The sequence below is a fragment of the Anguilla anguilla genome, chromosome 1, assembly GCF_013347855.1.
Source record: "Anguilla anguilla isolate fAngAng1 chromosome 1, fAngAng1.pri, whole genome shotgun sequence".
NCBI classification, from domain to species: domain Eukaryota; kingdom Metazoa; phylum Chordata; class Actinopteri; order Anguilliformes; family Anguillidae; genus Anguilla; species Anguilla anguilla.
In genome coordinates this window covers 2,725,938-2,749,458 of record NC_049201.1, presented here as the reverse complement: position 1 = coordinate 2,749,458, position 23,521 = coordinate 2,725,938, and the positions used below count along the sequence as shown (strand labels likewise).

The 23,521-nt window shown below is 49.4% G+C and overlaps 1 protein-coding gene across 5 annotated transcripts in view; it reads left to right on the top strand.

Moving 5' to 3' along the window:
• The window catches only part of thrap3a (thyroid hormone receptor associated protein 3a), a 34,765-nt gene extending 11,677 nt beyond the window's left edge, over positions 1-23,088 (top strand). For 3 of the 5 annotated variants that reach the window (XM_035415594.1, XM_035415598.1, XM_035415606.1), the window contains exons 2-11: positions 3,119-3,282; positions 9,861-10,802; positions 11,983-12,795; positions 13,603-13,775; positions 14,587-14,698; positions 15,180-15,270; positions 17,023-17,204; positions 18,494-18,689; positions 19,190-19,342; positions 20,076-23,088. In XM_035415594.1, coding sequence (XP_035271485.1) covers positions 3,155-3,282; positions 9,861-10,802; positions 11,983-12,795; positions 13,603-13,775; positions 14,587-14,698; positions 15,180-15,270; positions 17,023-17,204; positions 18,494-18,689; positions 19,190-19,342; positions 20,076-20,303 — 3,018 coding nt within the window. In that variant the 5' untranslated portion in view covers positions 3,119-3,154 and the 3' untranslated portion in view covers positions 20,304-23,088. Of the gene's footprint in view, positions 1-3,118; positions 3,283-7,357; positions 7,504-9,860; positions 10,803-11,982; positions 12,796-13,602; positions 13,776-14,586; positions 14,699-15,179; positions 15,271-17,022; positions 17,205-18,493; positions 18,690-19,189; positions 19,343-20,075 lie in introns of those variants that run through there. The other 2 variants (XM_035415615.1, XM_035415625.1) reach the window with 2 other exon arrangements.
• The last annotated feature ends 433 nt before the right edge of the window (positions 23,089-23,521 follow it).

The window sequence follows — 23,521 nt, the reverse complement described above, 5'->3', positions numbered from 1 at the left end:
ATTAAGCACGTCTCTGGGGCGTGTATCATCTTTCTCTGTTTATTTATCCTGCTTCTTAAAAAAAACAAAGGACTTTGAGTAGAGTAGAGCTCACTGCCAGCAAGGCTGCTGTGTGCATTTGGGGCGGCAGTGTAGTATAGTGGGTAAGGAAACTGGCCTTGTTGTAAGCCAAAGGTCACAGGTTTGATTCCTGGGTAGGACACTTTCCGTTGTACCCTGGAGCAAAGTACTTAACCTGCATTGCTTCAGTATATATCCAGCTGTATAAATGGATGCTGTATAAATGTTGTGTAAGTCGCTCTGCTGTAGGAGCATAATGTAATGCATTTATGACTGACGCCACCGCGGGGCACATTCTTTCACGGCTCCCCCACACCCCCTCCCCCCCACCCCCTCCCCCCACACCCCTCCCCGGTTCTTGTATCTACTTTAACTCTTACGGCTATTTTTACTTTTACTAGGTAGGCCATTCCCGGGGGGCCCAGGCAGGAGAGCAGATGCTGAACCCTGCGCGGCGCAGTTTGAAGCGCAGGCCTGTGGGAGCCGCGGGTACCGCCACGGGGTCTCGCGTTTCGCGCGCGTTTCAGCCGCGGCGTCTTCCCCGGACGCGTAGCGGCTCGCTCTGTGTGGTGGGCGGGGCTTAAGGCTCTCGCTGACAGCGGCGGTGAGCGATTGGTTGTTTTTTTTTTTTTTTTTTTCCAGGCCTTGTGCACTCGTCAGCAGCACGGATACCGCGAACGATCGCGCCGACTCTACTGTCTGTCCCACCGGCGAGGCCGTGAACCCTGGGCCCAGGGGGACCGTGAGGGAGGGGCGCGGGTGGGGGGGGGGTACGCGGGGGCGGCAGTGCTGTGGGGGTATGGGATCAGGACGCGGACGGAGAGGGGCGGTATTTCAAAGGCCTAATCGATTCCCCAGGTCCACTCTGCCAGACTGAACTCTCAGATGATCTATCCTGTTAAAATATGGTTTCACAAAAAAAATTTCATTCTGTGTTTTCCTGTCTGTCTTACGTGTGTATTATGGTATGTAATACCATATATTGTATATTATACCTTTTTGTATATCATTTTTTGTATAATTTGCACGCGTCTGCTGGATGAAGAGCAACCTACACATCCATTCTGATGGTATTTACTGGTGCATTTTTCCGCAGGTGTATTTTCCATTTGGTGAAGAGAGAAGTTCTCTGGGGTGTTTCTACCCTTCCTGTTGCGAGGCTCTCCGTCTGAAATATTTGTCTAAAAATGACGGGTGGGGTTTTTTTTTTTCCGATAACAAGGTCTTTTTTTAACGGCGTTTCGTCTCGCATTTGTCAAGCGCCTGTCATCTCTTCGGTATTGATTTTTCATCTTCTCCTCCTGACGCGCGGAGATGGAACGTGGGGAGCAGCTGAGGGGAGAGCCGCATTTTCACCTGCGTGGAACGAGTGTAACGTTACGCGCAGAATGCAAGGCTTGCTGGCCTAGCCCTCCCCCCAGATACAAGCCCGCCTGGAGCGCCAGCGACTGTGGGCACCTCTCGGGTAAAGGGGTGTTGGGTTCGCTGGGTATCATACATCCAACAGTGCCCCCACCCCCGCCCCCAGACATTCTTTTAACCTGAAGAAGAATGTTTTTAACCGAGCATTCTCAACGCTGATGTAACAACAACAACAGCAGCAGCAACAACTGCTGCTGCCGGTGACTGAGAGCGACGGAGTTCTAGAACACTGAACTTAGAGAGTGTTGAAAGAACATTCCAGAAAAAGCCCCTCTTCAAAGGGGGAAGATGGGCCAGTCTGTCAAGGCGGTCGTTATTATAATGGCAGTCAGCCTTTTTAACGTGGCAAGTCTGTTAGGAAGGTCAGACTTTATTACGACAGTCTGCCTATAAAACGGGTGCTATGGGAAAATGCTGGTAGCCTGTGGAGCGTCTTTAAGCATATAAATAATGGATTGTGTATTGTGTATGTAGAAACACCCAGGACTGCTTTTAGGGAGTAGGTGTGAATAGGATTTTTATGGGTGAATTTAGAGTTTCTGTGGTACTAGCTTTTTTTTGGTGGTGGGGGGGGTACATGATATTCCTGCATGACTTACTGGATTCCATTCTGCTGAGAAGTTTCACTCTGGCCTTAGCATGGCGTTTGTTTTGCTCATAACAGCCTACATGGTTTCTTTCCTGGTCTGGTTTTCTACTGGCAGAATTAAACAAAAAAAAAGAAAAAGAATTATTCACAAATACGAAGGTTGAATTTTATTATCACTGGAGCACTTTTAAAAAAAATTTTTTTTTTTTTTTAAAGCTCATCGCTCTTCCTGCGTGGATCATCAGGCTTTTAAGAGCCAGGAGGCACAAACGTGGTTCAGGCTGTATTCCGATTGGCCCGTTCCAACAGCCGCTTGCCAGAGTTCTGCGGTCTAGCGTAGAAAACATGGCTCTGTGCTGGGTTCAGGCCGCTGCAGCGCGACTCTCCTCCAAACACGTCTCTGCTGAGCGTTTAGCATTTTTGAAGGCTTAGTCTGCAGTGTTTTGTTGCTGTGCCCTCCACACCTCTCGGATGGAGCCTAGCAACCTCCGGTATTCCGCCCATTACCACGGCGACCACAGTGAATCAATTTCCTCCGCCTGCCTGAATGATCTGTCTGCAGGTTTGCCTTGTGGCAGCAGGATCAGATGGTCATTTTCCGTTAGATTTGGCTTACACCTCGACCCCCCCCCCCCCTTCCAAACCGCCACCACATTTTTTTCTTCTCTTTCTATGCGTTCAAATGACATAAAAAAACTGTTTCTTGCATTTATGAAGTTGCCTGCGTTGTGTCCTTTGTCCTTGTCGTCCAGTGGAGTGGCACAATTTAAAGCGCAGTTTTGCATTTCGTCCCTACAGATGGGCGCTGCTGTTGCGTAACGTTCCGAAATGACTGTAAATCCCCCCCGAAAGGTGGCAGTGAGTTCACACACTCTGTTTGTTGCGCCCCTTGTGATCTTGCAATGAGTTCACACACTGTGTTTGCAGCGTCCCGTTAATGGGTGTAAACTGTCGCCGAAGAGATTTGTTAGCGGGAGAGTGTTAATGTTAACTGGTCTCCCCGCCCTCCCCCCCCCCCCCCCCCCCCCCAAACCTTGTTTTCTCCAGGCTCTAGCCTTAAACTGACGGACGTGGCCTACGGGGATGTCCAAGACAGCGAAGTCCCCCTCGCGTTCGCGGTCTGGGACGGGGTCCAGGTCGCGGTCCCGGTCCTTCTCCCGGTCCCGGTCCAGGAGCCGCTCGAGGTCCCGGTCCAGAAAACACCGCTACAGGTAACCCCTCCGACACCCTGCTTTCTCCCTCCCTCCCTCTCTCTCTCTCCTCCCCCTCTTTCCCTCTGTTTTTCTCTTCGTCAGTCTCTCGTGTTTTTAATCAAAGGGAAGCACGGGTTGCTGAATTGTCTCGTGGGGTTTTTTGGTTTATTTTCGTTGACTCAAACCGTCGGGAGAGTTCGCAGACACCTGGTCCCGGCCTGGGTGATCTGTGCGATTCATCACAGCCTAAGATGTATACAAGCTGTTCGGCTCGTGGGGAGGAACCGCTGCCTGAACGTCTCTCTGTAAAAAAATAAAAATAAAAAAAACATTAAAATCTCATTAGTTAAAACCATCTCAAATGAAGGATTTCGATTTGGTTAAGTAATATAAATTCCATTAATCGAAATCATATCAAGTTATGGATTTCGGTTAAGTTTCAATAATAAAATGTCATAGTTGTAAAAAAAAAAACTGGCTTCACAGTTTGCTACTAGAAAGTATTTTGGGTTGAGATGTTGAAGTTAGAAAACTAGTGAAGACGAAAAATAATTTGGGGCAATGGAGGATAGACACAGGTTGATGAAGTCAGATGTAAATGTAAGTTGAAGCCTTAAATAGGGAAGTAAAGAGTAATTCTGTGCAAGACCGTGACCACGGTTCTCTTGCCCTCGTGCATCCCGTGCTTCCTGTTGATTTACTCCATATGGAGAGGCCTTTGGTCCATAGTTTGAGAAACTGTGAGGAGGAGACTGGTGCAGTCTGTGAACCCATGGGGGTGTGCGGGTAGGCGTTTGAGTGGGTGGGTGGGTGGGTGGGGGTGGGGGGGGGGGGTGCAGACAGGATGCAATGTTGAAGGCGAGTGTCCCTCCCCCAAAACTCACACTGCAGGGTTTCCCACCACCACCCCCCCCCCATTTATCTTCGCCTTTTGGTCGGAGTGTCAGGGATTCCAGAAAGATGAGGCCTTGGCGGATGAGAACCAAAAGAGAGGGGGGGGAGAGATGTTGGGAGGAGCAGAAAGGTCAGGTTTACAGTATTGTAAATCCTGCGAAATGAAGCAGACAGACAGACAGAGAGAGAGAGGGAGGGAGGGAGGGAGGGAGAGAACATTCTGTACATTGTCTGCCGAGGAGCGATAGGAGAAGCAATGGGGGGGGGGGGGGGGGGGGGTTTATGTAGAGCCGAGTCCCAAAAATGAAACCTCTGGGTTTCTGCGGCATGGAGGAATCTAACGAGCAGGGAGGCATCCTGTCTGAGAGACTGAGACATCAAGAGCGCCAACGTGAGCAAGAGCAGAGATCGGCAGTTCGGCGGGACCTTGGGGGAATTTTTGGTACCTGTTCTGTTGGAGACGAGATTGTGGGATTAAGTGGTGGAGATCCTGAGTGATTAGGATAGCAGAGCAGGCTGTGTTAGGACGTGGGGGGGGTGGGCAAGGGGGGGGGGGGGGGGGGGGGGGGGGGGGGGGGGGGGGGGGGGGGGGGGCAGAGGCTCATCCCGGAGAGAAGCACTGGCCTTCGAAGGACGGCGGGCGGAATTCGGAATGGGGAAGGATCGCGGAGGGAGCGCAGCGCTGAGGAACGCCGGGGGGGTGGGGGGGGGGGGGGGTGTATGGGGCTGTTAACTTCTCACAGGATTTTGTAGTGAAAGTGGAGAAGAGATACAGGGCGGTAAAACCTGTGGCAGGAGCACAAAGGTTTAAAAATTTTTTATTTTTGAACTTCCCACTAGGATACTGTATCCGCTGGCTCCACTGTCTCTCTTTCTTTTCTATCGGGAGTGGAAGTGTGGAATGGCGGTACGGATGGCCACCTTTTTCCCCCTGTGCTTCTGGAGGCTGCAGCTCCAGATTTAACTCCAGCTTCTTTTCCGTTTCGCACTCCCCCCCTGTGTGGAAAGCAGTAAACTCCCCATCACGTTCATAACATGGCTGTACCGGCATCACAGAAAATGAAACCAGATATAAGGGTCTCTACCCGAGTCCTGACGAGCTGTTTGAAAGGAACGTTTTTGATTGGATGGGCGCACCCTTGCTCCCCTCCCACCAACCCACCCCCCCCCCCCCCAGTGGGTGTGGCATGAGATGAGTTACACCCGCCCCAACCATAGCATTTCCCTGGAAACCCGCTCATTGCTCACTTCACATTAATGTTAATGCCCTCCATTATTACCTGCCAGCAATTATTTACCTGTGCTATTCACTTTCGCAAACCGCAGTTCAGCCCGCCATTTTTATTGGAATTGTTCTCCCTCTACGACGCCTGTAGTTCTAGATGCTCCTGTTCCAGGGGAAAAACTATAAACGGCTTGTGCCAAGTCAGCACACCACTATTTTCGCTTCTTTTCTTTCATCGCAATAAATTTAGTTCCCCCCCCCCCCCCCCCCCCCCCCCGTCATTTTCGTTTCTCGAGCTGCAGACGTGCACTTAATTTTCATGTTTCCTGAGCCGAAACCTGGCCTTCCTGTCTGGAGTACGAGGAGTTATTCCTGAAATGAAGTAGGCTGCAGGACTCCTGCCCCGGCCGTCTAGGGTGTAGGTCTTACTGGAGTTCTGGGAACCATTATTCTCAGGAAATTGATTGTGTATAAGAGAGGGACCGCTTCTGCAGGGACTGTTTTTTTTTTTGTAGTATGTGATCAGCACCATATTAGCAATAAACCTGACCCCCTTCCATGCTGTTCGGAGTGGGTCAGAGGTTGCTTTCCCAAAAATCGGGGGCTCTTGGAAGGACGTACATGTCCATAAATTAGTTTGTTGTCATAGCGTCATTATTCGCTCTTGTTGTGCTCGTCACCCCCTTGTCTCCACAAGGCCTTTGTGATGGATTCAGTCTGTTACAGTTACTACATGTTGCGCTGTGCGATGCAAATCTTTACCTGCCTGGCGAGATTGTGCGATTTGCATCGGTTCCCTCCTCACGCTGCAGTTGGCTCGCGAGGCTATGATGATGACGTTTCAAGCGTAGGTTCGAAAGAACAACAGTCTGCGGCTGTAATGACGGTGGAGAAAGAAGGAAAATGAAAAGAAAATGGATGTTGATCCGTTCCTGGCTGGAAAGGAGAGGACGGTATTGGTTGTCACTTTAAACAGAGCTTGAGGTAGTCTTCCCAGTAACTTCTCGATGTTCAGTCATGGTGCTTTAAAGTGCACCTTGGACACTAGGGAACTGGGAAGTTGCATTATTTTTACGACTTTCAAAGCGTTCAGATGAATCAAACTCTGAAAAGGCGATAAAAAATAAAATTCCTGGACCTGTTGCGCTTCACAGTGCTTGTTTTTGCATTTAAATACTGTATCTTTCCAAAACACTTACTGTAAAACGGAATCGTACGAAATTGGCTACAACGTGAACATTTAACATTAACTGCGACGGTAAAATTGCAGTAGTGTGGCACGAAACGGCTAAAGTCGCACTATCTGTGCGTTGCTTTAGGTCTCCGTTGGCTTTCTTCATTTGGCAGGGAAATCGCGTGCTGTTCTGTGACGTCACTCCCGCTGGCCTAGGCGCGGTTGTGGCCACTGTAATGCTAATCTCGGTTAGTCTGCGTTTGAGATTGCCGACCGTGTTGATGGTAATGAAAAAAAGCAATAAATCAAGTTTTAAAAGGCGTGACCGGTATATTTGCTTGTTGCCGGAGGTGAAATGATTGGTCGTTCATTGGACTTGCCTCAAACCTTTTAAGTGTTACTGTATAGATAGTGTTTATGAATCAATTCTGCTGTTTTTTTTCTTCTGCTATTTATTTTCACATGGAATTTCTTTCGAAGAGACTTGAACCTATTTTAAGGGTTTAGGAATGTATCTCGCACATACAGTCCGATTGCAGTATGTCATATTTGCATTGCTGTACCATCTAGGTTAAATCTTCAGTGTAGTGAATCATCATTGGAAATAAATCTTCCACGTAGTATGCCTTCAATTAATGTTTTGGAAAGCAGCCTTTTTTGGGGGAAAATACAATTATTAAAAATATTCAAACATAACAATTGGTCCATTTAGGACAGAGTTTTGGGCAGGCCCCTGCCTTGTAATTGGCTGGCAGAGCAACCCCCCGCCCCCCGCCTTGCCTGGGAGGATTACAGTAGAAATGTTTCCCATCTGGCCCACGTGACCGCCCCTTTCCAGCAGCACGCACATAAGAGATACAGAGTCCCTCGCGCCGCCGTGAGTTTGCAATGCCGCTGCCAGTGCTGCTCTCGGTTTGCACTTGATTCCAATGAAAAAACGCACTGGGTGAGTACCGAGGGTCTTTCATGCCGTGGGTATTTCAATGGCTTACATAGGCAATTTTTGGAGGGACCAAGACTGAAAACGATTTGAAACAAACTTTGGCGTTTTTCCTTATTTTATTTCTGTTCCATGTAGTCTCGCGCGTTGTTATTTTTGACGTTAGCTTTTTACATGTATGCATTTTCAGTCGTGGCTGTTTTAAGTTGTTAGCTACCTTCTATTGCTTACTATTATAGGTGTGTGTATGCATGCGGCGAAGAAATGTGGGTATTAAGATAATGTTTATTCGTATTGCTCGTTTGTAAATCGCTTACTGTAAGAACATTTGAGGTTATGAAGAAATAATCTATTTTTACATTCAGTTTCAGTGGCTGTGTTCTGAATTACGATAATACAGATGTCTCCAATGCTCAGTAAATGACTGCGCACCAGTTGTATGTTACAGATATCTCGTTTTCTATTTGTTTGCTTAATGGCCCGTTCGATGCGTAGCTCGTGTGCTTAAGTCGTTTAATAAAATATTTACCCTTGGCGTGTTAAAGAACCTTGTGTGTTGGCTAATGCTTCGCTTCGCTGGTGTCAGGAAAGCCAGGAGTCTTCTGAGAAGCGCAGACTGTTGATTTTTTCCCCGTGGCAAAGTGAAGCTCGTGCGGCGGTACAGTGCCATCGCGAGGACGCGGCTGGTCTAGCAGCCTCGTGCTGAAGCGGCCATCACCGAACTTAAAATGTCCGTTATACTCCATTATGGGAGCTTTTCATAGGTTTTTTTTCTTTGAATATCATCTTCCGAAAATAGTTTGTCACAGTACATGTAGCAAGGAATACTGGTAGTAAAATAGTTTATTGTGTAAAGCCATACTTATATTATTTATTTATTTATTTTACCACTGGTGGATTTCTTTTCATCTCATTTTCTAAAACTTCTTCTGTGCGCACATCTATTTAAACTATGAGTATTGATGCTAAGAAACGTCATTCCACGTGATATTTACGTGCATGCGTTTCACATATAACAATTATTGTTAATAAATCTCCATTCATTGCAAGCAGAGGCTTTCTTTGGGAGGAGGGAGGGGGTGGGGGTGGAAGTGTGGTGAGCTAAATTTGACTTACAGCTAGCATTTCACTCCTCCTGCCAAATCATGTTTTGAATTCTGACGTTTAGATTTGACTGTTAAAAAGACACGGCTACCATGTATTGGTGTTGGTTTTTGTTGTCATCGTGAAGTTTTTAAATGCGTTTTTTTTTTTTTTTTTAAAGTTGCGCTGAATAGTTTTGATTCTTTAAACATGTTAGTTTCACGGTGGCATTGACTAGTATTACCGTGACGATAACCTTGTGCTGAAGCATAATTTCAAATGGCAGCTGTGGGAGACTTGTGTGAACGGCGCTAGGTTTAGCACCGGAGCTAAATCGTGATCTGGCTCCACATCGTGACCGTGACCGTGCCGGTGCGGACTGAGGGTTCCACTGCCCCCCCTGGGTGTCAGAATCTCAGCCAGGGAGGGGGGATGGTTTGAATAAACGGCACTGCCCTCGTGTCTGAAGAGGGACTTGGCTGCAGTCTGCCTTGCTGAAGTGGAAAATCTTGGTTCAGAAAGTAAAAAAATCCCGCGCGGTGTTTTGTTCCAGTCACCCGAATTTGCTAATTTGCGCAGGTCTTCGGCCAGGAGGTAGAACTGATTCGTGAAATCATTTGGCTGAGCTTTCATGGGTGGAAGGAAACACATGGCGGGGCTTTTACTTTCTGACCCCGGGAATTCCCACCTCTGTCGGCCTGTGCCAGCCCTGCTTTGCTCTGCTGGTGAGCTGTAGCGTGAGAAGACTCTCCGTGGAGGGAGGGTGCTCTTCTGCGTCCTCCCCGAAATTACAGAGGAGGTGGGCCTACAGATGCGATCAGGCAATCCACTTTTGGAAGGAAATGCAAAATATCGGGTTCACCAATTGGCATTAAATAACAATAAATGGGTAAATAAATACATAAACTGGTCGTACAACTGTGCCCTTGTCCTGGAAAGCCGCTGGTGTGCTGGATTTTGCTTTCACCATAAAATGAGTAAATATTTAGACCTGAAGACTCCGGGTGTTTTGAATTCACTGCATAGTAGACTGGTTTAATTTATCAGTTAAGTGCTGAGTGACTGAGAACCAGCAGACCCTGCAGCTCTCCAGGACCAGCGCTGGTCACCTTTGGCATAATGGGATAGACTTCATAAAGAGAGCAAGTCCCTTTTCTGCCCGCCCCCCCCCCCCCCCCCCCCCCCCCCCCCACCACCACCACTTTCTTCTCTTCTTCCTCTCTCCATTCCCTCACCCTCACCTTCTCTCTCTCTCTCGTTCTCTGCGTTTCTCTTCCCAGTTCTAGGTCTCGCTCTCGTTCGAGATCCCATTCCCCCGCCCATAACCGGGACCGGAACTACCCGCGGGAGTACCAGAACAACCGCGAGTTCCGGGGCTACCACCGAGGCTTCCGGAGGCCCTACTACTACCGCGGCCGGGGGCGGGGCTACTTCCCGCGGGGCCGCTACCAGCGCGGGGGCGGGGGCGGCGGCTACAACAACAACTACCGCCCCAACAACTGGCAGAATTACCGCCAGCACCCGCAGCAGCAGCAGCAGCCCCCGCACCACCCGCACAGCCCCAGGAGGGGGCGCTCCCGCTCGCGCACGCCCAAGAAGCGCTCGGGCAGCCCCCGCTCGCGCTCCCGATCCCGCGACTCCGACCGCTCTTCCTCGGGCCGCTCCCGCCGCTCGCACCGCTCCTCCTCCTCTTCCTCGCGCTCCTCGTCGCCGCGGCGACGCTCCGGCTCGGGCTCGGCCAAGCGCGGGTCCAAGGGTGCGAAGGACCGGTCGGTGTCTAAGGAGGCCGCGCGGGCCGGGAGCAGGAGCGGCAGCGGGAGCGCGGCCGGGGGCGGGGCCGGGGGCGGGGATGCGGAGCCGGAGGGCGGAGCCGGCGGGGCGGCCGGGGAGGAAGGGGGGAACGCCCCGGAAAGGGCAGCGGGGAACTGGCAGGGCCTGACGGACTACAACACCAGCCCCAAACGGGCCAGCCCGCAGCTGCGCTCGGCCGTCATCGTCGGCCAGGGGCCCGCGGTCACCGGCCAGCCCAGCCCCACCCCCACCCCCAAGAGCTCCAGCTCTTCCAGCAACAGCGCCGCCACCTGGCACGGAGGTGGTACTGCGCCCCCCTCCCAGAGCCCTAAGCAGAAAAGCCCCACGGCCGCCTTCTCCGGCTTCGGGTTCTTTTCTAAAGAGGATCACAGGGCCGGCGACAAGAGCGCCATCTCCGCCGCCTTCAAAAAGTATGTGGCATCTCCTCCTCTCTCTCTCTCTCTCTTTTTAAACTTTCAGTTCTTCCCTCCCTCCCAGGTAGAACCTGGTTTGGAATTGGTCTCACGTTCAGTGTGCGAATCGGCTGTCAGTTGTAACATGACTTCTTCCTGCTTTTCTTTTCCTCTTCGTTATCGCTAGATTTCGTTTAATTAGGCCCATGTTTCATTAAGGCAGTTCAATGATAGTCTTCTGATAGTTATTCAGAGATGTTGCTTTTTTTTGGTTTCAGAGTATGTACCCGTGCTTAAGTTATTTTTTCTTTAGTTTTGTTTGTGGTTTTAGCTTTTGCTCATGACCAATTACAATGGTAACTTATCATTAATTAATAAATTTTTGTTTTTGTTTAGATTTTTTTTTAGTCTGTGCTGTGCTTCAAAGCTTGGAGGAAGAATATTGTTTAAAGTGGGGAGTCGTAGCCTTCTGCTTAACTAACCAACCCCAAGCGTGCCCGCTATTTGCCACTGTTGGTTAGAGGCACATTGTATGCTTTCTGAAATACTTAGGGGACTGGGTGACGGTAGGAGTAAGTATATTAATTTTATTTGAATTATAGTCTGTCATGTCCCGTGGCTATATAATTTAACATTTGTACACGATGTGATGAACTCTTTTTTTAAACATTTAGAACTCCAGTATATTGTGATGTTCCTCTGTCCCTCAGCTCCCACAGTAACGTCTTAAAGTGGTTTAATCCCCTAGTCACATAGTTGCTCTTGGCAATTTGGTGACGCTCCCTTGGGCCACACAGCAGGTTGAAACTGGATTGTGCTGGTTTGAACAGCAGCCGGGGACGATGGGAGCTGTGTGTGTGTGTTCCCTGGCTCCCTACGGGTGTGGGTGTAGACCTCTGGTGGTCTGTAATCAGGCCCTCGTGCATTGCCGAAAAAAACAATTACCTGCCCCCCCCGCCCCCCCCCCCCTCGCTGATTGTCCTTGCCAACTGCTCCTAAAGCTGTTCTACATAAAATTACCCTGCCTCCGCCTCGGTCTGTGATCTGTGAGCTAAAGAGGCCTGTAAGTATTACCCTGTCACAGGCCTTGTAGCAATTAGACACGTCGACGGCGGTGGACGTGAAGGTGGCAGTTAGCGTTGGCCGCAGAGTTTTTTTTTTTTTAAATGGCGCCCGTGTCTCCCTTGTGATTGGCCAGGTTCCTGGAGGAGCACAAGAGTAAGAAGCAGGCGGCGGAGTGGGAGAACGGCCGAGACAAGGAGGCCGGCGACGGGGCCGACGGGGAGCCGGAGAAAGGCCCCGCCTTCGACAGAGGCCCCGCCTACGGCGCCCAAAAGACCTCCGACAAGGAGAAGTACAAGTACGCCGACGGGTTCGAGGCGGGCCTGTCGTCCGGCAGCGGGGGCGGGGCTGGGGCTGGGGCTGGCGGTAGCTTCATGAAGGGGGCGCCCCCCTTCCTGTGTGGGGAGGAGGAAGAGGAGGAGGAGGCGGCGGCGGCGGCGGTGGAGAAGGTGCCCGCCCGGAGGCCCCAGAAGCCCCGCAAGGACCGGGAGGCGGAGGACGAGCCCAAGGACAAGGTCAAGACCAAGGTCACGCTGTCCACGCGCGAGCTCTTCGAGGAGCGTTTCGGCAAGTGGGACGACCTCGCCTACTTCCCCTCCGGCAAGGAGCGGGCCCGGAAGGACCCGGAAGGCGAGGACGAGGAGCCGGACGAGGCGGACGAGGAGCTGTACCGGAGCAGGAAGCAGGAGCGGGCGGCGGCAGCGGCCCTGGCCAAGAAGGAGGCCCTGTACCGGGGCTTCTCCCCCGATAAGCTCCCCAAAGCCCGCAAAAAGGAGCCGCCGGCGCTCAGCCCCTCCCCCCCGCTCCCGCCCGCCCCCCGCCGGGCCTCCGACGCCCGGGACAGGGACCTGTTCATGGTCCCGCGGGACGCGTCCCCTCTCAGGACCTCGGGGAAGAGAGGGGCGGAGTTCGGCGTGAGAATGGAGTCTTTCAGAGACGAGCTCGCCAGGTAACCACGCTCATCCGGAACCCGGCACAAACCCCCCCCCCGTGCCCGGGCGCGGTGTACCCCAGGGGTGCCCGGCTCCTGCCTGTGTGAGCTGTAGTGTGTGCCGCCGCCTTTGGTTTCCATTCAAAATGCAGCCGGTTTAGGCCTTTCCAGCAAGGCGTGTGGATTCTGACCAGTCCATGACTTAAAGTAATCTGTGAAGTACGGAAACGATCGAAAAGGCAGAAGATGCTGTGGCCCTCCAGGCCCGGGGCCTTCGCACCCCTGTGCTAAATTTGAAATACCAAGGCCACTTGCTGCCTTAGCACATGAAAGCATGCCTGAATTGAGATGTTATTTTTATCAGAAGAAATTTTCCTGAAATGTAGAATATAAATATATAAACTAAATATCGTTAAAGGTGATATTATAAAATAATTCTCTTTCCCTTTTGGGCTGAGGGGACTACCTGGGACTTCTCCAAACATCCCAGTTTTGGAAGCGGTTACACTTGGCCGTTAATGGGCACTGCCTCTCTTGTAGTAGATTTGTAATGATGGATTCCGTGTCTGTAACCTCAGACCTCAGCTAGGATGGAGAGGTTTATAAATATGCGCACGCTGAGGGAAATGTGACCCGTCCAGTTTCCAGGTAGAGCACCGTTTGATTTAATTAATGGCACAACAGCCCTGTCGGCGGGAAGTGGCGTTGACCGTTTCCTTTTTGGTGTTTGCTCTCCCCGATCCTCCCCCCCTCCTCCTCCCCCTCCTCCTGCCCCTCCTCCCCCTCCTCCTCCCCCTCCTCCTCCTCCTCCTCCCCCTCCTCCAGCTCGTCTGGGGTTCTGGCTAGCGAGCGCCGGCTCTCTCGGGACCTGGTGCACCCCTCTAAAAAGGATCCGGAGTTTCGCTCCATCTTCCAGCACATTGAGAACACGCAGCTCTGCAGGAGCCCGTCCGAGCTGTTCGCCCAGCACATCGTCAACATCGTCCACCAGATCAAAGGTACCCTTCCCACAATGCACCGCAGCACACTGCCTCTACACCGAGCCGCTGTCATCCCTGAGAATGTGCCCACAATGCACCACAGCACACTGCCACTACACCGAGCCGCTGTCATCCCCGACATCCCTGACAATGTGCCCACAATGCACCTTGACACACTGCCCCTTACCCTCATATAACATACATGTAATGTACCCACAATGCACCTTACCACACTGACTTCAAAAAAAGAAAAATGACTCTAAAATGTTTTGATTACTCCTATATAAATTGTCTTGATTGGCAGCTGGTCACAGGTCCAGATCTCTGGCAGGACTCCCCTTACGGTACTCAGTGCCAGAGTGCGGAGATTATAAAAGTCTTCTGTTTAACATCCAGCTTTAAATACGGGTAAAAAATGAAGGTTCTGCGCTTCCTCTGGCCAGAGCATCGGTCTGGCGAGCTCCACTGAAAGCAGACTGACTTCTGCGTTCCAAATCACCGGCCCGGGCGCTTTTATAGACTTAAACACCGGCTTGCCTTCCAGAACTTTCCTCGCCCTGAAGTGAGTCCCATAATGGCACAATGAAAACAGCGTGTGCTGTGTGTCCGTATCCATGGCGACGGTGCTGGGTGATGGTGGGGGGTGGGGGGGGGTGTAATGGTAGGAGGGCTGTGTTTTTTTTTTTGATGGGTTGGGCGTAACGGTGGGAGGGGCAGTGTTGTTTTTGCGAGCGGGGCAGCGTAACAGTGTGAGGGGCTCTGAGTTTTTTTTGCGGTTGTGTTTCTAACGGTTCCTCCTCCTCCTCCTCCTCCTCTGTCCCGGGTGCAGCCCAGCACTTCCCGTCCTCGGGGCTGACTCTAAACGAGCGCTTTGCCCTGTACCAAAGACGCGCGGCCGAGAAGGAACAGGCCAAGCCCAGGAAGAGCCCCGAAATACACAGGTAGAGCCGCCTGGGGGGCGTGCCTTTCAAGAACCGCCCTTTCTCTGCCCCCCCCCCCCCCCGTAGACAGCACTGTTACAGCTTTGGATCTGACAGGAAAAACATATGCCTGCACTCTGTCTTTCTCCCTCTTACTCTCCCTCTTACTCTCTCATTCTGTCTTTCTCTTTTCTCTCACACTCTGTCTCCCCCTTGCTCTCTTTCTTTCTCTCACACACTTTCTCTCCTTCTCCCTCTCCCTCACTCTCCTTCTCTTTTCTCCCGCACTCTGTCTCTCTCTCCCCCTTGCTCTCTGTCTGTATTTATCTCTCTGTAGTCCTGTATTTATTAATTTATTTCTTTCCTATTATGTAGTTCCCCCCCCCCCCCGGTAAAATGTCAGTTGTCAGACGGTTATCGTGCCTCTTGCTGTGAGCCCCGCGCTCTCACCGTCCGCCCTCTCAACTTTGCTCTTGTGTGCTGTGGCTCTTGTGTGTTGCAGGAGAATTGATGTCTCTCCCAGTGCTTTTAAGAAGCACTCTCACTCTCACCTGTTTGATGACATGAAAGGGCCCGGAGATGGCAGCTACAAGGTGACCGACCATTTTGAAATATGAAGTATTTGGAGAGAGAGAGAGAGAGAGAGAAAGAGAGGAATAACAGAAACAAAAAAAAACACAACAAAACGAACAGGAAAAGCAAGCAAAGAGAAAGGAATGACGGCAGTTGGCTTTAGACTGCTTTCTCTCTTAAGCCTTTGCTTTTCTTTCAAAGGAGGTGCAATAAGTCCCAAAGAAAGAAACAAACAAACACAAAGCCCAGAAACCAAGCGAATCAGCCTCATTCAGGTTGTTGTGTGTTGCTATAACCCCACGTTTGAGATACGGGTATACTGTGGGCACACGCCCCACCCAAAGGGGCAGTTGGTTCGAAACGTGAGAGAGAGGCAGAGAAGGAGGTGCCCTTTGAACCCGTGTCTGAGCCTCTCAAAGGAATGTCATCGTAAGTATTTTTCTTTAAAAAACCACAAATAAGACCAAAAAAATATGTTAAAAAAAAAAATGGCTGAACACACAAGTATTTAAGGGGTTGAGACATGATGTAATTTTCTCTCAAAGGCCATGGGTTTGCTACGCTGGTCCTGGACGGCCGCAGGGTCTGCTGGTTTGTCTCTCAGCTGTTTATTGATCAGTTAAAGCATCTGATCACTCAGTTGCAGGTGATGTACATCAAATGATGATTTCTTGGAGCCAATGTTTTTTTTTAGTTTTTTTTGGTGGAGAAACCGGCAGATACTACTGCTCTCCAGCATCAGGATAGCAGACTCATGGTCTGGATCTGTACAGGAATATTTATCTAAGGCCTAGTAGCCTTTTCTTCTTGCTTCTTTGCTCATGAGATGTTTTTTCCTTTCTTTCACCTCCCATCATTCTTATGCTGTTTTTTTTTCTCTGTAAGAAGCGTATTTATTTCTGTGCACCCGAATGTGTAGTTTGGTGAATATTCGATTGGATTCGTTCTCAGTGTCTGTGTAACAGAGCTGAGCTACAGTGAGAATGGTGGGAGGCGTTGCTGGCACACAAAGGAAATTCTGGGATGCGTGAATAATTAGCAGTGACCACTAGAGGGTGTGCAGGAGACGGCTCCACACCTCCCACATTGCCTATACCTTTGAGGTACGGTGCAGCTGGTGGAGAAAAAAGACTTTTTAAAAAAGGCCTGTGGTTGTGAAACAGTTAATATCAGGAAGCAATTTTGGCCAGACTTTGAGCGATGGAAGAGAACACGCAAGGGTACAGCGTGCACTCTAGAGCTGGGAGTGTATTTACACCAGAGCAACAGCACTGACTGCAAACCTGTGTGGATTGTCTGGAATCTGGAATCCCTGACCTCCTCCTTAGTAACACATATACTTTTTAATAAATTTAAAAACATATATTTAATGTATTTTTGTTAATGGTTGTATAACGCAGCGGTAAGCTCACTTAAGCTGCAATGGCTGCCCTGTTTTCTGAAGCGCTTTTCCCTGAATTTTATCAGCGTGTTTTCAGTTATCCTGGTCCAGGATCTGTGCCTTCTGAGCTGTGTTAAAGCACAAGGCCAGATCCGGGCCAATTAAAACGCTCCAGCAAACTCACCCAGCATCTCCAGTTGTGTGTCACACTCTAGTTGTCCCACGTGGGTTTTTTTCCCCCTTTCTGTCTTTTTGCAGGAGTGTTGATGATGATGATGATGATGATGATGATGATGTTGTTGTGAGGAGTGTATGCGCATGGGCCCGAACTCAGCGCGGGGCACTAACGCTCCCCCCCCCCCTCTGTCCGCCCGGATGTGCTGTTCCACAGGAGGACAGGAAGAGGGCGAAGGGAGACTCAGTGGACCTGCGGCTGGACATTGAGCGTCGTAAAAAATACTCGGGCAAGGAGCCGGACCTGAAACGGGAGCGGTCTCGGGACTCTGCCGACTCCCGCGGCTCCAGCCGGGAGCGGTCCAGCGAGAAGTACTCCAAACATCACAAGAAGTCCAAGTGCGTTCCTCCCGCGCATATTTAACATTTACATCTACATCACAGGCATTCGGCAGACGCTCCGACCCAGAGCGACTTGCACAGCCTTTCACGTTGGGTCCGCTTATACAGCTGGATATATACTGAAGCAATGCAGGTTAAGTACCTTGCTCAAGGGTACAACGGCAGTGTCCTACCCGGGAATCGAACCTGTGACCTTTATGGTACAAGACCAGCCCAGTTCCTCACCCATTACACTCCACTGCTGCATATTTTACAAACGAGCTCTGGCCCACGGCTAACCGACAGAGAGCTGGAGCCCCCTGTAGTCCTTCAGGGTTAGGGTTAGGGGGAGCGGAGGACGCAGGGCAGAGCGATCGGTCTGCTCGACGGCGTGGGCCCGTGCTTATTTTAGAGTGTTGGCGCGCGTCTCCGTGGGAACGCCACTGAAAGCTCCGTGTGTACCGTGGGCTTCTCCACGGTGCTGCGCGTCCTGACTCTCCTCAGAAGCCCGCTGATCCAGTCCGGCTGATCGCTTCGCACTGCGATCGCTGCGCTCAGGAGTAACTGAGAACACGAGAGCCGTTCCACTTCCTGTTTTAGCTCTGCGTTTCAGTCCTCAACAGCGCACAGGCTCCAGATGTGCTTACTGCAGTGGACCAGCTCAGATAGACACACACACTCGCACGCGCACACACACACTCGGACACACGGATGCACACACACACACACACATGAACGCACGCGCACACACGCATGCACACACACACACACACCCACTCACACATACACACACACACGAACGCACGCGCGCACACACACTCGCGCACACGCGCACACACTCGCGCACACGCATGCACGCGCACACATACTCACGCACGCACACGCACACGCACAAATACATATGCGTAATTATATATGCTTTTGGTGTTGTGTAATTGTGTTTATGTTAGTCCCCTTTTAATGACCCAGCTATGAAAATATATACACTGCAGTGTTTGGAGAGTGTTTTTATTTGAAGCCAATTGGGGAATGTCATTTTTTTCTTCTGTAATTGTATTGGAATCATGAGCAGACATACAGAGTGATGTAATGGTCTTCCGGTCTTCAGAACATTTAGAGTCAGACCTTCAAACAACTTGGTGAAAAAAGAAAACCAGGACAAACATTTTAGAAATGGACATTGTTCCCTCGATTCTGAATGGCTGTCTGCAGGCAGTGCCATTGCGAGATCTGACTGGAAAAGCGTATGTTCTCTCCCTCTCTCCTCCTCCTGCTCCTTCCTTCCTCCCTCCCCCCCCCTCCTTCAGGAAAAGCAAGAAGAAGCGTGAGCGTTCTCGCTCTTCCTCGGCCTCCTCCTCTTCCTCCCCGTCCCACAGGGCGGGGCCCGGGGACTACCTCCATGAGGACATGGAGCCCAAAGAGGAAGGGGGCTTCAACAAGGCCCGCCTGGGGCCCAGAGAGTTTGGAGGCCCCATGGAGAGAGGACGTGCCCGTGGCGGCTTTGTAAGTTCCCCGTTTAAAGAGTTCTGCTCCTCGTACCCGGTCCTGTTTGTTAGTGTGATTGACCCTGTTTGTTACTGTGATTGGCCCTGTTTGTTAGTGTGATATTGCACGTGTTTTCTGGGCTTCATAAGTTCACAGTTTAAAGAGTTCTGCTCCTGCTACTTGGCCCTGTGTGTTAATATGATATTTTATGTGTTTTCTTGGCCATGTCTTAAACTCCTGGGTATAAATATTTTCCCCTCCTGGTGGGACCATAAAAACCTGCATTATGACTCATGATTCGGCTGCCTTATAATGCAGATCCTTTTAGCAAAGTTTCCATTCGCTCACTTATGATGTATGAATTCATACTGCCAGACATGTTAACATGAGTACACGGTGTGTGTGTGTGTGTGTGTGTGTGTGTGTATGGATTTACATCTTTACTGATGTTTATGTATTTGTGAATTAAATGATTTTATTTGCTCCTGCTATAATCCTACCTCTGGCTGCCTTTACAGCAGTTCAGAATAAGAGGCAGGGGGTGGAACAGGGGCAATTACCCTGGAAACAATAGCAACGGAAACCCCCCCAACATTGGGGGCATGCCCATGCACCCCAAGAATGAGGACTGGGACCCAGAGTACACCCCCAAAAGTAGGAAGTATTACTTGGTAAGTTGTGGCTTTTTTTTTTTAAGATTCCTTTTTTTATTACTTTTACTTTTTCAGGGTGGAGTGGAAGAGAGGCGAGGATCTGACTGCAGTGCGTTTTATTGCTTTTTTTATGTGGTTTATTTTTTTATTGCTTCTGGCCCTTTTTTGGCCCAGTTTGGAACAGCGCGCCGCGTGCATCGGCGCCGGCGGCAGCGCCCCCTGCGGTCGGCCTGGGGGAGCGCTCGCTCTCTTCCGAAACGCGGGAGGTCGGCCGCCGTCTCTCAGCGCTGTGCAGTGCGCATGTCAGCCTCGCGCGGGCGCCCACTCGGCCCGGGCTGGTCGACTGAGACCCCCCCCCCTCCCCCCCATTTCTCTGAGCGACGATGGTGCAAATTATGCACCCCCCTGTGGAGCTGCCCCCGCGGCTGTGGCCCCCGGCCCGGTGCAGATTTTTAGATCATGCCGTAGGGCTCGCCCCAGCACCAGAGCAGTGTCATAACGCGATAAACTACCCTAAAGCCCTGTGAGCTCGTTTAGGGGGATAAACCACCATAGAGAGACGAGGCGCCTCTGGACGTAAGCTCCACCGCCATGTCCAGTCTTGAGCATCTGAGCGAGCCTTACTAACTGGTCTGAGATTTCCATTTTAAAAAAGGCCTGTAGACAACACTGTTGCTTCTTTTTTTGATCTGACAGGATCTGCATGACCTCTGACCTTCTCTCTCTCTATCTGTGTTGCCCCGTCCTGCAGCATGACGACAGAGAAGGGGAGGGCGACAAGAAGTGGCTGGACAACCGGGGTCGGGGGCGGGGCAACTTCGTGCGAGGGCGGGGTCGGTTCATCTTCCGCAAGGCGGCCCCCACCAGCAACAGCCCCAAGTGGACCCACGACAAGTTCCAGGGCAGCGGGGAGGAGGGCGAGCTGCGCGACGAGGATAGCGAGCAGGACCACAAGGAAGAGGACAAGGCAGAGCAGTGAGCACCCCCCCCGACTGACAGCGCCCCCTAGCCGCCTGGAGGCCACATCGCAGCACCTACCCTCAACATCTCCACTTCTCGCTTTTTTTAAATTTTTTATTTTATTTTTAATTTTCATTAATTTTATGTTTTAAAAATTCACCTGTGACCTTAACATGGCCAGACTACTGCACGCGAAACGCCCACACAATCATGCCAACCGTATACGCCAGCGTGCTTTCAGCTTTATGGAGGATGGGGGAAAATTCGACAAAAATCTGCAAAACATATATCAAAAAATTACCAGTGGAGACAGAAACTGAAACCATTTTTAAAGCTTGTTGGCAATTTTTTGGACTGGTTTGTTTTTTTCTCCTGGATTTTTATTTCTCTCAATGCAAATGGAGCAATTGTAGTTAAACTTTTTATGGAACAGTTGTAGTTTTGGGAGTAATTCCTGTTCAGCGGTGTAACTGTGTACATCCATGTTTTTTTTTTTTCTTTTTCCTTCTTATTTCTTTCCCCCTACTTGCTGTGGGAGCTCCGTTTGGCAGTCAGTGGCAGCATGGGAAATGTAGTTTGTAGAGATGACTGCGGAGCTGCGCTGTAGTTCTCTTTTCGTAGTGCGATTTAGCAGGTTTGAGATGCTGTACAATGGCGGCACCTGTAGATCACACAGCGAGGCCAACTTTCTCTGAGGAGACTCAACTGCAGCAAGGAGTTTCTCCAGGCCCTATTTCTTTATACTTTTTAATTGTTTTGAAGAATGTTTTACTTTAATCTTTGATTAGATGGGGCCTGAGAAGGGATCGGGTGTATTTGTGCCTTAGATGTGTACAGATAAATATATATGAATATTTACACGCATAGATGCCGGCAAGTTTTTATTTTTTTTTTGTTTTTGATAGTTTCTCATGGTAGGCAAACCACACAATACAGCTTTTTTTGGAGGGCGGGGGAGGGTCGTTATTTCAGTATCCTACCCCGACCCTTCTCAGATGACGGGACCAAGCTGCTCTCGAAGCGAAGCTCTCCTCCAACAGACGGACAGACGAACGGACGGACAGACACGGTATCTCGCTCGGGAAGAGAGCAGCACCTGACGAAGTCACCGTGCTCATGGAACTCGAAATCGGAATGCCCGTGAGCACCTGGATTGCACCTGGTTCGAAATGCAACCCCAGCCCTCTCACCCACGCCTCCTCCTTCCTGTTTGGTCGTTGAGGTCGGGTTCATCCTCTTCATACTGGATTAAAGTAGCTGGCTTCTGTCCTGGGCGTGTCTTCAGTACCAGAGGCTTTTGTGGACACTGTACTAGATTTCTCTTCTGTATTTTTAGTTAAAGCATTGAGGTTGTTGATTTTTTTTTTTTTTTTTAGGATGAAATTGTCACAGCATTGTCACAGCGTTTGTGCCTCAGATTCTTTTTTTTTTTTCTTTTTTTTGAGAATTCACTCGTATAACTTTCTAAATAGACACAATTACTGAAAAAAAAAAACTGCAATGTTTGTAGAAACTAAATTATTGCGGCCTTTGTACGTCTGGAAAATTTAAAATGGTTATGAAATGTATTTCGTTGGTGTACTCTGTCAGTGTTTGAATGCTATAGCTGTATTTCTTTACTTTCTTTGAGCGTGGACTTTTTTTCCCTTTTTAATTTACATTTAAATGTTTAAATTAAATACACGGGAACATGGTCTAGTGTAGTGCATTGCGAAGATGGAGACACTGTTTGATGCTAGGCTATGGTAGACCAATGTGTTTCAACAGCGCGATCAAAAGCAAAGCTACGTGTTATTATTATGGTGTACCTTTTTAGTCATCTTAAAATGAGTTTCACTGGATGAGGTCATTTTGGGGAAACTCGTTGGTTATTTACACTGCTCCTCAGCTACTGTGAGTTATTGTATCTCCAGCGCCCCCTGTGGGCAATATAGGTAGCGCTCCATACTTGAGATGTAAAATTATATCAGTGTAAGATTTTTTTTTTCTGTAAATAACATTCAAGGAAATGGGGAAACAGATAATTTGGCCAGAATTAGCTTAAGATGGCCAGTTATGTTAAATAATTTGTTGACGGTAGGCTATAGCTGTTCTGAAGTAACATTAGCTAGAGAACAAGCAATTGCTCTAATCATAAATTAAACCTTTTTGAAAGAAGGCCAATCTAGTGACACTCTTCATGCCATTAGTTCACACTCTGAATTGAATTCCCACATCACTGTGAATCAGCAGTTTTTAATATTTTCCCCCAAAGGTAAATTGAAGCGAAATGTGTTTATTAAAAAAATAAATAAATAAATTTTTTTTAAAAGTAAACCCTAAACAAACTCATGTATTCAACAGAAAACAACTGCATAATTCTCCATATGCATATAAACACACAGTTCATCTAGATGATGACATATTGTGTCCAGCACCACAGCGTTGCATACATTTGAAGGCATCTGTGTAAGTTGATGCTTGATACATTGGCCACTAATGAACTCAAAAGATTATTTTATTTTGTTTTATTTTTTGCAATAATGCAAAGTGCTCATGTGTTTTGGATATATAGCAGTTTTAATTTAAATGTAAAATCTTGTAGATGTATATCTAGGGGAAAAAAATAATTGGTGTGACGGATTATCACTGTTAAGTGGCAGGATTTGTTTACGTTATCCTCCTTGGCAGAAGTGTTTGCACCAGAATCATGTTCCCGTGTATCCACAGTGCATTTCTGCAAGGTGCAACCCAGTCTTCCTCCAGCAGTTTTTAAAACTAAAAAAAAAAAAAATCATAAAATGGCGAGAAATGTCTTTTTTTTTATAACAGACAGAAATATTAAACTTAAGTGGAAGAATGAAGAATATGGTGATAAAAAAAGACAGTTGCACTACGGTCTGTCACGTTCTGGATTGCACTGCACTATACTGTACAGGTTGGACTTTAGTACTGTGATTGATGTTTTTGTTTGACAGGCAGTCATTTTTTAAAAATCGTTTCTGTAGCTGTTTTCTCTCCCCCCCCCCCCCCCCCCCCCCCCCCTTCGATTGTCAATAAAAAACAAAATCAGCTTCATTTTATACGCGCGTGATTCGTTTTTGAGAACAGTGTGGTTTGATTTCTGCGCTATGAACCTGGTGTCTTATTTCCTCTGAATGAACCTGTCCCATTATTGAGACTGATGATGTAATTGACTGACGGTGGGTGAAATATGAGACTTTTGCTTGTGGCTGAACGTGTGAAGTAATCTGTGGA